General features: G+C 41.8%; 1 protein-coding gene and 1 long non-coding RNA gene across 2 annotated transcripts; one reads left to right on the top strand and one right to left on the bottom strand.

Moving 5' to 3' along the window:
- Positions 1-1,175: 1,175 nt before the first annotated feature.
- Positions 1,176-11,800, bottom strand: lyn (LYN proto-oncogene, Src family tyrosine kinase). Its single transcript, XM_003975535.3, has 13 exons — positions 11,688-11,800; positions 9,849-9,985; positions 9,417-9,459; positions 9,121-9,223; positions 8,913-9,011; positions 8,398-8,501; positions 7,684-7,833; positions 7,089-7,241; positions 6,184-6,366; positions 5,757-5,833; positions 5,088-5,241; positions 2,864-2,995; positions 1,176-2,262 (listed from the first exon to the last, which is right to left on the bottom strand). Exons 2-13 carry the CDS (start codon positions 9,978-9,980, stop codon positions 2,060-2,062), a joined length of 1,533 nt encoding a protein of 510 aa, XP_003975584.1. The 5' UTR covers positions 9,981-9,985; positions 11,688-11,800; the 3' UTR covers positions 1,176-2,059.
- Position 11,801: 1 nt separating this feature from the next.
- LOC115248003 (uncharacterized) lies at positions 11,802-12,313 on the top strand. The gene is made up of 2 exons (XR_003887037.1): positions 11,802-11,951; positions 12,088-12,313. It is a non-coding gene; the product is annotated as an uncharacterized lncRNA (long non-coding RNA).
- Positions 12,314-16,049: the final 3,736 nt, after the last annotated feature.

Here is a 16,049-nt window from a genome sequence, read left to right on the forward strand (position 1 = left end):
CACACACACACACACACACACACACACACACACACATACATATACACATATATATATATAAATATATGTAAATACATTATATGATATGATTTAAATCATATAATATAAAATTACATAACAACCCAAAAAAGACTTATAATGCAGACATGTTACTGAAAAGTATGAACGTATACAGCCCTCAAAACTTGTCCTCCTTTTGCACAAATGCCTGCAGGATGGTGTGTGTCTGTAGCCCTGCGCAGGTGTTCTGGAAGCCCAAGGAGTTCTGATAGTGATCTTCAGCTCTTCAGCTTGGTTGCTTCTCGCTGAGATTCTGGTCCTACTGGAGAATAAGACCAGCAACTCCATAAAGCTGCTCAGCAGAAAAGCTCTAAAGTTTCCTGGTAGATGCTGCAGTGACATTTGAGCTGATAAAACAGGGCACCAACACCAACAGATGACATGATTCCAAACTATCACTGACTGGAAAATTCAGACTGGAGCCACGGCATCTTGAACTGTAACTGTGACTTCCTGTTTGTCCTCGCCCAGGTGTCACTCCTCTGGTGTTATCTGTGGTTGATAGCAGGGCAGTGACAGATGGATCCAGGTCCTGGATACTCTTGAAGCTTTGACTCCAACAGCAGTCCACTCCTGGTGAAACTCTAACATGTTTGTTTATCAATCCTCTCAAGGCCGTGCTTCTCGCTCTTACCTTTTTCTACCACATCTTTCCTAACAGTAATATCTCTTTGGTGCCTGACCCTATTGTTAAGGGAGTCAGATCAGCAGTCTTCTCCATAATGGTGGAGCCTTTGCAGCTGTTTTAAGTTCACTGTGTGTAAGCCACAGTGTTGAACATTTTTCCACAATCGTCTAATTGGTAGATGAGCTGTCAGTCATAATCATTGACGCTTAAAGAAATAAACACTTAAAGTATATCTATCTGCGTATGAGTCTATAGAATATGTGAGTCAGTCAGTTCTTTGATAATATTGTAATTGGGATGCACCTGTAATTCATGGAGCTCACTTATAGACTCAACTGGACTAAAAGAAACTGCCAGATCAGAGAGGCTCCTTCAGGCCTGACTTTGGAATGTTCAAGGTAATATTATTTCACAATAATCTTTGGGCAAAATTTATCATTCCCAAAATAACCCCAACATTTTATGAGGGAATTAAGAAGAGACTGAATTCAATACTAGTGCATCGTAACTTTAATCATTCAACAAACTTTTGTATGTAAAGGTTTTACAGATCCTCCCAGTAGAAAAGAAGAAATAGGGAGGCTTGATCTGTGTCCCTGACTTCAGCTGACCTGTCTCTGAAGACTTTACCTAAAACTACTTAAAACTACTTATTGATCCTCTGATGTTCCTACAGTCGAAGCAGCAGGTGCATGTGTGGATTCATAACCTCTAATGGAAGATGTTATTCACCTTCATTTTGGTTTGGAATGTTCGTTTTATGTTAAATATGTATGCACAATAAATGAATGAATCTTTTTTGGGGTTATCTTACAATAAATTAATTCTATGAATAGTCTCATTAAAAGTAAAGAGAAGCTAAAGATACAGCACTTCAATATGAAGTGACAATCAGGTTTTCACTCAAACAGGAAAAAGCTGCTTATTCTGAAATACATTAATCATAAACTTAGGGCACAAGACTAAAGTGATGCCTGTCTTGATTTTTAAACCACATGAAAACATGTTCTTAGAACATCCTATCATGTGCTTTCATGAACTTTTTAACCTGATAAACACGTGTTACACTAAGCATAGTTCAGAGAATTGTGCAGTAAGAATAAATGCTCTTAAAAATCATTATCATTAAATGCTTCCCAAAAGCAGAAAAGCACCACCTCAGCAAAAAGTCCAAACTTGAAATTTTCTGAAATAACTAATTATCTAATTAGTTAATTGTCTAAAATAATCTGAACCTCTTAGTTCTTATATTACTACATTATTTACAGTGACAATCTCCTTTAATACAAGTCAAAGTTATAATGATCCTGTTTTTTCACAGCATTGAATGAATGTCCTCCAGACTGCTGTTTATTGTTCAACAGCGCCGCTCTATGGCTGTTGCTGGTACTGACCCTCGGTGGCAGTGTAAAAGTCATTCAGGACACTCTGCATATACTCAAAAGTGGGTCGCTCTTCAGGTTTTTCTTTCCAGCAGTTCAGCATCATGCTGTAGAGCTCTGTGGGACAGTTGTCAGTCTGAGGCATTCTGTAACCACGCTGTATGGAAGAGATAACCTCTCCCTTCGTCATCCCTAATCACAACCAGGAAAAGGAAAAGACAGCACAAGTTAATGGAATGCTTTAGACTAAATCAAATTTAGGTTATATATATATATATATAATAATGAGATAAGGCTGTTCAAGGTTGTTCAGTCAAACTACTTATAAATATGAGAAAGAAGATCCCACATACTTTACCTCAGCTGGACTGCACAATAAGGAAAGTTTATCCTTTCATTTTTTTGATTTTATATTTCATTTCATTCATACTACTCCTAAAGTTTTAAATGAATATAGATAATATATTAACGCATAGCGCAGTTCATAAAATGCTCAGAAGAGGGTAGTAGGGTATAAACCCCGCATGAGTCTTTTTTGACCTTGGCAGAGAGTTTTAGGATAACCACAGATTAATGGCTTACTTTTGTAACATTACATACACGATGCTGTCGTCGTAACCAAACTGAGACTGTCAGTGAGCAAACATGTCCTTTACTTGTGCTGTGGTGATTATTTGTGACAGTTTGTCAAGTCTCAGGACGTCAGGCTGTATGTGATTGCAGTAATCTGAAATAGGGGGTGGGGAGCATGAACGTATGAGGTTGTGGAAAGGGTGGGGCAGCCAATCCTTACCTGGGTATGGGTTTTTCCCATAGGTTACAATCTCATAGAGAAGAACCCCGAACGACCACATGTCTGATTTGATGGTGAAGGAGCCATAGTTAATGGCCTCTGGAGCTGTCCACTTAATGGGGAATTTGGCTCCTGTGGGAAAGAGACATCATACATTTTCATTAAGTCATTCTGTCTGTTCTATTGTAGAAACACAGTCATTTATGGAGTTTGGAGATGTTATCAGTGTTAGCATTTGACAGAATATAAAAATCCGAAGAACACTATTAAATTATTTTTAAAAATCAATACTTTGTCACATGTTTATGATCCAGTTTATGTACAGTAGCAATAACAACAATACTACATACAAGGTACTTGTAAGTGAAGTACCAGGGTGTTTATCTGAAGAATTAACTGGACTGGCCCCACAATATGTATGCTCTGTATTGGAAGGGTTAGAGCTGATTGAGGTCTGTTGGAGTCCAGGGGACACTCCCCAGGACCTTTTATGAGTATGTGGTGGCCTCAGCCAACTTTTACAGCAATGTCTGCTGGCCAGCCAGCATCTCAGCCCGGGACAGAGAGGGATTGGACAGGCAAGTCAGGAGGGTTAGCTCTGTCCTGGGCTGCTCCCTAGACTCTGTGGAGGAGGTGAACAACAGGAAGATGCCGGCTAAGCTAACAGGACAGACCCTCCCACCCCGCCCAGAGTAGTCTGACAGCATTAGGCAGCTTATCCAGCCACACGCTATCACACCTGTCCTGCAGGAAGGAGAGATATTGCTGTGTCCTTATGTCATACATCGATGAGTATATGTATATATTAGTTCTGTCGTGTGCACAGTTGTTCCTATTTCTATTTTTTGTACTGTCTATTTCCTCCACATTTATGCTGCTCTAACCTGCAAACTTCTCCATCGTAAGACAAGTGAAGGTTTATCGTATCTTATCTAACAGACAGATGAGTTTGCAATTTATTTCCAACTTGTGGTGAAATATCGTTAATTGCACTATTATGTTATTGCTATTCTAATAAAAGCAGAAGAGAGTAGTTTCGTATGTAATACAAGAAGAATAAAAAGTGGGAATGTGGAGAGTGGGAACGGGTCTGTGTGTAAGCATGTTTAGTAAGAAGGAGGACAAAACAATAATGTGTGATATCTGCTTAGGTTAGGCTAGTCAGGCCTGGGCGCCTCTGCGTATGCTGAGAACCGCTCCAATGTCGTCAAAGAAGCATCTGCACCCACAAGGCCTTAGACATGTGTGGAAAAAAAAGTGTAGTCAAAACATGAGCAATGTGACTCGGCGAGCATAAACTCGCCCCCGCCTGTGTGAGAAGTGTAGCTGATGCAATCTATGTAACTAAGATACGCCTCCTGCTGTGTAACCATGTCTGTATTTTAATAAAAAGAGACAATGCTGGGGTAGAGTGGCAGTCTCCGGGTCAGCGCGGCCGAGTACGTGTCTGATCGGAGGGCGGCTCTCCCTTGCAAGGTCAAAAGGTACTTCGAAGTTTGGTCTGTGCGCCTGCCTGAATACACTTCTGAGGACTCGAGTAAGGATTCAATGTTAAACTAAAGGCTTTTTTTTTTTAAATTCAGGAGGAACTGTCAGGGTCCTGGGTGTTGTTTTGGTGTTGGTTGTTTTCCCTGTTCCTGCTCTGTTCTTTCTCCAGGGGAGCCAATTTCCTACAGCTGTAGCTGGTGACAGTCACACTTGCTGCCCATTACTAATCAACTGGCTATTTAGGCCCGGGGCTCCTGTTCACCAGTGTTTGATTGTTTTGTCAGTGTTGCGGTAAAGGTGCCCTCAGTTATTTGCCCTCTTGTTCGAGATTCAGGAGTTATATTCGTTTTTGTTCTCTGCTCAAGGTCACCATGCCTCCCTCCTTTTGAAAAAGAATGACCAGGATCTTTTCCCTCTGCGTTAGAGGCTTCTTTTCGTTTCAATAAACCTTTTTGTGAGACCTAGTTGGCTGGTTCCTGTCTGCTTTCGGGTCCGGAGCAAACTAAATCCTAACAGGAACAGCTGTTCGCAGCTGTGATCATGGGTGGGAAACATTCAGAACAATTCACAGCACACGTGCGTGCGCTGGCGGTCACAAACAAGGAAGTGATTTCAGTCGTCTCACAGCAATTCTGCTATTGCAACATTTTCTCTTCCAGTAAATCATCACATTTAAAAGTAAGAACTTTCCTGTTTAGTTCCCCCCCCCACACACACACCACACGCGCATGCATACCTTCTCTGGCAGAATACTCGTCGTCCTCTATGACTCGGGCCAGTCCGAAGTCAGCGATTTTGCAAAGCAGGCTCTCCGACACCAGAACGTTGGCAGCCCTCAGGTCTCTGTGGATGTAGTTTTTCTTCTCTATGTACGCCATCCCCTCTGCAATCTGACAACAGCAAATAGTGTCTGTCAATCATTGCAGCAGGTGAGAAAGTGAGCGCCAGAAAGATGGCGGCTGCAGTAGGTTGTGCACGTGAAGGGTCTGATTCACGGACCCTTCCTCTGCGTTATACTGCTGACAGTGTAGCATCACGGCTTCAACTGGAATAATAAGTAGAATTTCACATATTTGTATCTCTCATAATTCATTATTTTGATATGTTTCAGCATTCTTTACTCTCTCAGCCCTGCCTGCTGTTTCCTTATCAATAAGCTTCAAATACAATAGAAAAGCTGTTCATAATTTCATTGAAATTCTGTAAAAAATGTGAATTGTTATTGGAAATGTTCTCAAGAAATTCTCTCATGCTGCCCCCGATGGTTTCTCACCACTCTCACAACCGTTAACCAGTTTCTATTTAGAAGTATTTAAGTATTGTGTCGGTGATTTTGGTTCTTGTTCCCGCTTTCAGTTCAACACTGGGGAATGTGTCAGGGCAGGTGGAGCGCTGTGAAACACACCTGTGCTGAGAAGTCGATCAGTTTGGGCATTGGCAGCGTGCAGCCTGAGTCACTCTTCAAGAAGTCCAGCAGACTCCCTGAAGACCCAAAGACAAGTGGATCAAAGGCTGAGGTGACATCAAAGAAAAGCTCACTGACCTCATCCCAGATGGGTTCACTGCATAAATATTTGCTATGAATCTGTGTGTGTGTCTGTGTGTGTGTGTGTGTGTGTGTGTGTGTGTGTGTGGGGGGGGGGGTTAGCTCAGAGGACTCTGAAATTTATTGTCTGTCATGGTGGAACTCTGGTGTCATCACAGCTCTCACAGACTCAAGTTTTCAGTCATAAAACAGACAAACTCACAAATGTGAATTTAACTCATTGTGCTTGACCTTGTTGACCTCTGGTCAGACAAGCAGAAGTGTGTAAATACTAAAGTTCATTCACCATTTGCCATGAATTCCGTGATGATATAAATGGGTTCTGTCTTGGTGACCACAGCATAGAGGCGCACCAGCCTGTCGTGCTGCAGCTTCTTCATCAGGTTAGCTTCGTCCAAGAAGGCCTCCACTGTCATGGTCCCCGGCTTCAGGGTCTTCACCGCTACTTTGGTAGTGTTGTTGTAGTACGCTGAACAAAGAGGGTAACAGAGACGCGTGTGAAGATGGAGCACTTTAACTGTGGTCTACAGGGACGAAGCTACCGAGGAAATAAACCATCGAATGGTGACGGGCGAAGCTGCACATGACCAAACGCTCTTTACATTCACCATTCAGTTCCACCTAAATGAGTTACCATGGAGACCTGTCCTGCCTCTCCAATGGACTTCATTCCAATAATGACCCATAAAGATGATGGATAAATGGATCTCCTCTCCTCTCCTCTCCTCTCCTCTCCTCTCCTCTCCTCTCCTCTCCTCTCCTCTCCTCTCCTCTCCTCTCCTCTCCTCTCCTCTCCTCTCCCCTCCCCTCCTCTCCTCTCCTCTCTTCTCTTCTCCTCTCCTCTCTCCACTCATCTCCTCTCCTGGATAACAAAGGAGGGAAGTCCCTCTGTTTTCCTCAGGAGGAAGTGTGACCTCTTGCCCACCGCATCAATGCTGAATAAGCAAAAATAAACTTCAGATTTAAACAGGACATGTCCTTCACTCAGCCAGTGTCCCGTCTATCCTCCTCTGTCTCCTGTGACCTCTGTGGAACCTGACATCTAGTTACCATTTTCACATTCAACATTTTAACATTCAACTTTCGACACTACGTGACAACGTAATTCTACCATTAAATGCTCATTTTTTTGATTGCAATTGTCCAAACTAAAACATCTAAGATTACTGATCCAGCTTTCTCCTTACTCACCCATCCAGACCTCTCCAAACTGCCCTGCTCCCAGTTTCTTCACCATCTTAATGCATTCCTTGGGAATCTCCCAGGCATCTTTGTCCCATGGCTTTTGGGCCTTTGGTTTCACACAAGGCCGGTCCAGGTTCCGACAAAGTCCATCTGCTTTATCTGCAGGGGGCAGCACAGTACTCAGGGATTACTCTCCAGATGAATACATAAATACCAAATATCCAGAAAAAATATTGAAAATCTGTGACAATCTTCATCTGAGGAGCTGTTGGGCCCTTGAGCCAGTTTGGGACCCTCTGACCACTGGCAATTCACACTGGGATCGGATTTTAAAATGGACTGACTGACTGGATTAGATCTACCAGATTTGGGACTTGTGTCAAATATTTGTCCTGTTTCCAAGGCAACCATAGATGGCTGCTGGTTAAAGGGCCACAGTATCTGGGTCTAAATGTGGTTTAGGCTGTTTCCTGTCTGTTAGGGTTCCCCTGACTGTATCTCACCCTCCTTGCTTCTGCTCTGTCTGTATACACATTCACTGGCCACCACCTGAGATGGTTTCCAACCAAACTAAAGTAATTCTTTAGATTCTGGAACTCACTGTGATAGTGTTTGATCATGCTGCTGATGTCATTGAAGGTGATCTTAGGAGAGATATAGTAGCCGCCATTATCCATCAGCCTGATCTTGTAGTGTTTGACTGAATCGGCACCGCTGTCGTCCACCACTCTGATTGACAACGAAAAACTTCCTGTGGAAAATAAGCAATCAAAACTTGAGGTTGAAACAACAATCACTTCTCTGCACCAAAGCTTCCTCTTTCTGCTTTAGGAACAATTATGTTAAGTAGTGGAAAGCGATGAGAACCGGAGGGTTTGTGGTTCAAGTCCAGGTGCGGACAAAACTTGAGGGCGGCATCAGGACACCTTCAGGACACCGCTGAGGTTCACTTTAGCAAGGAACCGAACCCCGCAAATGTTCATATAGGGACGAACTGGTAACTCATTTGCCCGTATGGACTCCAGCATCCACCCCCCCCCCCTTCCCGTCGAGCCCCCGAAAGGGATAAGCGTATAATCAGAATATTAATAAAACTACAGTCAATGTAACAATTAATGTAGATTGAGCCCTGAGGCAATAACACAGGTGCAATTACAGAGAAACTCTTGGTTTGACTGGGGCGCAGCTCAGGCTGCAAATCCCAGTCAAATATACAGTATTTGAGGTATCTGTTAACTTTATAAGTTTAGCTCACTGCAATAAGTTCACTTATCCATGCACAGGCTGTGTTTCCTGCCTGCTGTGGTTTCCGTACCTTTAGATGTCTCGCTCTCCCTGATCAGATAGGAGCCTGGTCGGTTTGCTGGGGCCAGCAGTTGCCTCTCTGCATCCTTTCTACTAATGTCTTTAAAGAACCAACTGGAAGAAAAAGGCAAACATCTACAGTTGCCCGTATGGACTCCAGCATCCACCCCCCCCCCCCCCCCCCCCCCTTCCCGTCGAGCCCCCGAAAGGGATAAGCGTATAATCAGAATATTAATAAAACTACAGTCAATGTAACAATTAATGTAGATTGAGCCCTGAGGCAATAACACAGGTGCAATTACAGAGAAACTCTTGGTTTGACTCAGCACACAGAAGTAAAAGCTATAAACGTGAGAGGCATGACATAGGGCTGCTATGTCATGCCTCTCACGTTTATAGCTTTTACTTCTGTGTGCTTGTTTTTTTCCCCGGCTACAGCTCAGTGATACAGACACTCTCCTATGTTACGCTGGGTCGTTGGTGCTCTTCAGAGGGTTAGCCTTTAGCTAAGATGCAGCTACTCACTCTTCTGTTTCCATGGTGTCCGCCTGGCCCACGTAATTGGACGGGATGAATCCTTCTCTGTTTGTTGTCAGGGACTTTGCTTTCCACCACTCCCCATGTCTGCAGGAAACAATAACAACAACCTATGTTAGCGCATTATGCACTATTCTTTGCAGTGTTTGAAGTGTTGGGTGTTTTTTTCCCCCTTCTGTCCATATCAGATACTCACTCTTCCAGGATTTTCATCCTTTCTCCCTTTTTGAATCCCAAGTCATCAGCGTGTAAAGCTTCATAAGGGTAAAGACCCACCATTATTTTACCAACCACTTTGTCTAAAAGAGGGTAAAACAGGTTCAGTGTTTGGTTTCTGGAGCTATTTGGAGAAAGATGTTTAAACATACACCTGCCAGTAAGAGTAACACAAAATAGTCTCTTTTATCATAGAAGAAGTAAAAGCAAGTTAAGCAAAGATTACAATTTAAATCAGCCTCATTTATACATTTGAGAAGGGCTGGAGTTTCGTACCTTCCATGGTTTGGAACCTTTGACCAGGTAACAGGGAGCTATTCTGTGAAAGAAAATTGAATCAAATTTAAAATCAAAGACCAAATAAAACACATCCTTCTTGTCTCTTTACAGTCAGAGTTCTTATCCTGTTCATCACATCCTCTGATAACGCGTGTATGATGTGCATCTTCTGTTCAGGGTTTCGCTAAATTCTAATCGTGGTGGGAGGGGATCTAGAGTACATCCCAGCAGTGACTCTGGACGCTACAAGAATTTAATTATTATATCATGATTCCTGAGATGCAGGAAATGCTAGTGGTTTTTTATTTGATATTTTACAGTTCATTTTGGTTCCCACGTACTATAACAAAGCTATAGTCAGAGATTTGAGGATGCTTCTTTTTCCTCAGCTTCTGCTTTATTGCATGCACAACCAGTATGTCTACTTACTCTGTTGTGTTTAGCCTCGAAGGTGGGGTCTCTGACATAATGCCTTTGCTCAGCACCAACAGTCTGCGGGCTGTTCTTTCTCTCCAAACCACTGCCCAGACTTTCACAAAGTGTGGACTTCATGCAGCCCATCCTGTCTGCAAGAGGAAGTGAAAAAGTCAACTGGCCGCCTGCACATTTACCACTGACATCGGCAGCACAATAAAAAGGAAAACCAAACTCTTTGCATGCCAAAAACAAGTGTATAAAAATAAAGAAAAGGCAAAAGAAAATCTACACGTATACCAAGCTAACTGGCTTACAGCGTTATACTTCTTGTCTGTCATATTTAAGTAGATTTATTCTGGAAAAAAATGTATTTAGTTCAATAATTTGTGTAAAGCAGGCAGGTCCATCTCAGTGCTGCTTTCCGTGACACACACACAGCCACCGTTTGAATTAACTACTTCAGTACACTCTTTAGTGATACCAAACACACTAAGCTGTATGGAAACCCCACATGGACCTCTGCTCTTACATATTTAATGAGCACATCCAATAAATGACCCATCAGTGCAAAGCAGGTCCGACTCTCTCCGAACCTCCAGAGCTGTCAGATGGGATAGTGGAAATGGGGCTGATAAGCTTCTCTGCCTATATCATTTAGTCCAGGTCAGGGAAGGGCAGTCAAGTCTTATGTGGGCCGTGACCCAGCAGGGTATCCTGCCCGGATAGATAGATATGAAGCCCTTCTGGGTTGGTCCAGAGGGCTAAAATGTTGTCTTTTTCCCACACTGTAATGTGTCAAACTGACTAATCCTTGTAAATACCACAAGATGAGACATCTGATAAAACACAAAACTTTATCTCATTTGCATCTTCCCCACAAGGCTAGAACATGAGAATGAGAAAACATGTCCATCAGCAGGTTCTTTGACCAGTTCAGTTGACTTTCTGGACCTGGATGGTTAAGACCCTCGGTGGAACACCAGTGCGGTGTAGACTGAAGCGGCCTGTGTCCTGCTCAGGTGGCTGAAACCTTCGCTTCACTCTTTTTCCCATTCCTTCGTGGTATTCATTTACCACATGATGTTCAGAGGTTTGTTAGCCCGTTGGAGTGTGATATGCACGAATTTTAAACCCAACAATGACAAACTTTCATCTCCACTGAACCCGCTGACCCCCAAGACCCAGTGAGACAATGGCTACTGTGTTTTCCATCGACCTCTGACTGTTATCATGTGTGGTAGCTGAGGCTCTGCTTTTTGACATGAATGGAAAAACAAGTTAAAGCCGGGCCAATTTAAAGTTTGTCTATTTTAAAGACAGAAAGTCTGTTCACAGTAAAATCACTGTAAGTGGTGGTCTGTTGATCTGTGTCTGTGCTTTTCTCCCAGCCATGTGAACTTGTTCTGGTTGAATGGGTTTGGTTCATGGAAAACTTTGATCAAAAAAAAATGACAGAGCTCACTGAGTCACTGCTTCTTTTTGATCATTAGACGGCGAACAGCAGTAAAACAAGAAAAAGTTGTGAACTGGTGAGAAAACACACCCAGAGAACTACACAAACACATACACACCCGTCATACACACCATCCAAACCTCCCTTAACGGAGTCGATGAAAGAAGAATTAAATCAAAATGTCAGCAGAGGCAAAAATGACAGACAATAAAATGTTTTAACATAAATACAAAGTCTAAACCAAACTCTACTTAAGAGTTCCACAAACACGCATCAAAATTCAGCAACCTTTAACAAATCAAACATTTTAGCTCCATTTATTCAAAGACAGATGAGCAGAAAAGCATTTGATGTCTTTGTCTCAGAGCTTGGCACATTCCTTCGTCAGCAGTGCTTACCTCGCTGTCAATGTCTTCAGCTCTGTTTCCACTCCAGCAGCTCAAAGTAGTTTGACTCAGCCACCAGAATGAGGAACTCGGACTCGAGGCGGGGGGTTTTTCTGTTGCTGAAACTTCCTGGTACAATTGTCTAATGATTATTTGCATAATCAGCAATGTCGCAGCCTGGAATCTACAGCGAATGATGGTCTTCTACAGTCCAGGGGCTTACGTGAGGGGAGTGGAAGGTCCAGGTTCTCCTTTCAGGGCCTACTATTGATTTCTGTAAGAACATCTTTCTTTTCAAAGATTCGTTTAAACTTTTACTGTCAAATATTTTATTGCAAATTTCGGTAGTATTTTAAGTCACTTTTCCTTCAAACGTCATGCCTTAATGTGTCTCTTCGTGGTCTCATTACAGGTTTCCCTCCACACCGAAAGTCCAATGCCTCGGCTTATGTCAGAATTATTAAAGGAAATGAAACCTGAGATGTTAATGTTTCATGCGTTTGCAATTTCTCTGGCCATTTTCTTCTTTAATAGGAGAATTGTTCTCTTGAATTTGTTGGTCTCCGTTTCAGAGGTTTGAAAAAAACAACAACAATGATGTAGTTGTTGGTTTTGATACAAATAAAACATAAAAACAATGGAGAGTTTTGCTTTTTTTCTTTTTAAATGAGCTCTTCGTTTCTGAACTGCTCTGATAGCGCCTCCTTCAGGAGGACATTCGGAAGTGCAACGAGACAAGCGGCTCACTTCAGCTCTTCTTTATTTCCCAGTTTAGAGTAGAAAATCTGATCATTGACAGCCAGAATTACAGCCATACATTTACACATGCACATTTACACATGCTGGAATACGATCAACTGTATTTACAGCTTTGTAGAGAGATGTTTGATGCTGTCCAGTAGTTGGAAAAGCTGCAGTGGATAGTCTACTGAATCATCTTTGAACTGTTATCATATGATTACTGTGTACATACGGTTTACGTACAGACCACGTGGATCATTAATGTGACACATAACGATGGGTAACATCTCAAAAACGACGATGGGTAACATCGTAACTTTTGCATGTTAACATACAGAATACAAATTACACTTTGGCTCACTGGAAGCTCCTTTGACCTTTGCATATCTACATTTAAGGAATGGCTCATCAAGGTTTGGATTCAAGTTTAGTGCCGAGAATTAAAACAGAACATATTGCTCAGGAATTTATGAACACATGAGAGTAGTTTACAGGCTGCGAGAAGCCTGTTCTCTTTGTCCCCCTTCTGTTTCTGTGGATATGGGGGAAGGTAATTGTTTTTGTGTGTGCTGTCCCTTTTAGCTATGTACCGTAGCTTTAGTGTTTGTCACTCTGATCAAAGAATGTGAAGAACGTTGGTCATGCTGCCATAACTACAGTTAAGTAAATATTTTCTTCTCCTAAAGATAGAAAATATACTTTATTTATTATTGTACTTTGTTCTTTTAATTTGGTTAAAAACAAACTAGAAGACATTTTTGGACTCTTCTTTTGAAAAATTACAGTAATTGTTTGGTGCAAAATTGTATAATAGTTTGACAATAATAATATGAGGGACAACACTGTTTAAAGGCTGTGTCTTAACCTGTAGTCATATGTCATGGCTGACCCCAGGTAAGTTAAATAGCAATAATTCAGCTCGTCACCAAGCAGAAAAGCTCTTCATCTTATCTCATGTGTGTCATTAAATCAACTACTTTGATAAATGATTACATTTGCCCTTTCCAGCTTTGTAAATTTAATGATTAAGCAATAATTAAAGTAGCTGCAGTCTGCTGCGCTGGTGGAAATTATAACAGCATCATTATAAAAGTAGAAAAACAAAATTATAAACATTTTAAATTAGAAGATTGGATCTATCACAACATCAATGATTCTTGTAAATGTATTCTTCCTCTGTCACAGCACCATACATAGCATTCTGTCCCCCTGTGGACCCATTTTTCCTCACACACATGCACACACATGTCACATGATACATGTATGCTAAAGCTCCATGTGGTGCTACAGCAGTGCAAAAGTAAAATGAAGCAAGGAGTCATTGAAAAGCTTGTTCAGCATCACAGTGATCCATCCTGTATGTGCTGCTGTTCTGTGGAAAGGTCAACCCCCCCCATCATCCGGCAGCCGATGTTTGGTTACTACAGCTACAAACATCTCTACTTACTCGGACACACCGCTCAAGCAACAAAACACAGCAGCTCCACAGGGGGTCTGGGCAAGTGGTGGTAGTGATGCTGCTCAGACACAGGCATCAGATTAGCTGTTCCTCTGCACGGCGTCTCTGTGGGCCGAGGAAGAGTTCTGGCTGTCCTCAGAGTCATCTCCATCTGGAGGAAAAGGATCATCACCCAGATGTCACAGGTTCATACCCAAACTTGTATTTATAGCTCCAAATATTGGAGCTATAAATACAAGGGGTCGATATTTATATAAAAATCTTCCAGAAGAGTAGTTTCGTAGAAATTCTTAGATTTTGTTTTTACAAGTTTGAATCAGGTATTATTCTAATCAAACAAAATAAAGCAAATCAGCCTGGAGTCAGTTACTGTGCATACATTCGTGCCACCTGATGGAAAAAGCTGCCTCATGGAGCAGCTTGAGCTGGTAAATTTACAGTCGTGGGGGTACCTTATAAGTTTATAATTAAGGGTGGGGTAATACACTCAGTTCACAATCTGATACAGGATTTTAAGTTCACGATATCAGTACAATATTTTATGAAGGGGAAAAATCATTAACAAGAACATATGACTGAAAAAATAGCAAAGCAATCAAGTAAAATGAATATTTAAAGTACAAGCTTTTCAAGTTTCAAACTTAAAACATAAAATAAATAAATGGACGTAGAAGTGCTCACCTCCCCCTCCCGCATTGATGTGCAGCTGGGACAGAGAGAGGGTTAGGGGCAGCTCACGTCCCTCAGGGTCGGTGGGACTCTGCAGGATGTCGTGCATGGCATTTCTGCGTCCTGTCCTGCCGGAGGCGATAAAGTCTGCATACGTGGCCTCAACATCAGACATCGCTCGTTCATCACCCACACAGCAATTCCTGCAAAAAAGAAGCAGAAAGTGCAACCTGTGACCAGAACCTTTTCAGCACAAAGGATTTATTTAAATCACACTTGCACATAACTGTAGTCAAATACTCTGTGTAACAGTTACACAGACTACACTTAGAGAATAGAGAAGATGCTAATTACCCAATTAATTTGAAGGAAAAAATGTACAAGTGACACATTTAATAAAATTTCATAGATGAGCAACAGTGAAATATAAGATATTTAAATTATCAGCGGAGTAGAATATGATACAATGCTTTATTTATTCATTTTTAAATAACACAATGCGGGCACTTTTACAGTGTAAAAAGTATTGCTGTGTACAAATATTTAAAAAGATATTTCTGATGCTAAAACAGGTAGCTATAGCAACGCAAGTGTCTAAAATAAACGGGTTAAAAGCCTGTTTCCATGGGGTTCTCGTTATTCTGGCGTTGGATTCTAGCTTCGCTAAGAGCTGCTGCCACTGTTCCAACCCAAAGCTACATTTCCAGGGAAATCACCTACACAGATGCCCGACGGGCTCGATGTTACGTCGAAAGAGTCGCCAAAACAAACAAAAGACAAACGCACCGAAAGCGACCAGCGTCCAGAGGGTAAAGACATGCAGCCGTGCACTATATATGGAGGCAGCACATAGTTTGGGATAAAAGAGCAGAAATCACGTTAAAACGGTGGACAGTGAAATCGTTGCTGCGTCGCATCTTCCTCCTTCTTAACCAATCAGCAACCGGCAAACAAAGCTGCGCGTTGATTGGTTGAGAAACACAAAAGGATGCGAGGGTGACGGCTCTGCTGCATTCAGGGCCAGCTTGGAATTTGAATATACTTTAAATACAGTACCCATGAGAAAAATAAAAATAAATGAACCCTAATAAATGAATGTTTTTTTTTCTGAATATGTATAATTCTCAGTGTGAATAAACCCACCTACGTCAGGTAATTTTGACAGTTCATGGATGAAATGCTATAACATAAAATGGATACGTAAATATATATTATCCCACTAGGGGAGTCCCAAATTTTATTTTCTTCAGAGGGATGAGACACTGAATAAACTGGTCTAATCAATGGTGATGCCCACCAGGAGTCGCTAGAGATTGGAATTTCTGCTGGACAGCTCACCTTCCACCCAATTCACATCTTCACTGATATTACTGAGATATTTGTTGTGTTTGTGTTGGTTATAAGAGGCAAATGAATATCTGGAACACAAAAAACAAAATAAAACTAAATTCCGGTCTTCACTAAGAATTAATTTCAGAATTAAAAGTTCAGAGACAAAAGAGGCA

This window comes from Takifugu rubripes, chromosome 22, assembly GCF_901000725.2.
Source record: "Takifugu rubripes chromosome 22, fTakRub1.2, whole genome shotgun sequence".
In the NCBI taxonomy this organism is placed as follows: Eukaryota; Metazoa; Chordata; class Actinopteri; order Tetraodontiformes; family Tetraodontidae; genus Takifugu; species Takifugu rubripes.

Bases quoted from the DNA above. Each gene is read 5' to 3' on its own strand.
- lyn (XM_003975535.3), bottom strand. From the start codon at position 9,980: ATGGGCTGCATGAAGTCCACACTTTGTGAAAGTCTGGGCAGTGGTTTG. The intron at 9,012-9,120 runs GTGAGTATCTGA...TGTTTCCTGCAG, and splicing joins AGGATGAAAATCCTGGAAGA to ACATGGGGAGTGGTGGAAAG. The intron at 5,834-6,183 runs GTGAATGAACTT...TTGGGTCTTCAG, and splicing joins CACGGAATTCATGGCAAATG to GGAGTCTGCTGGACTTCTTG.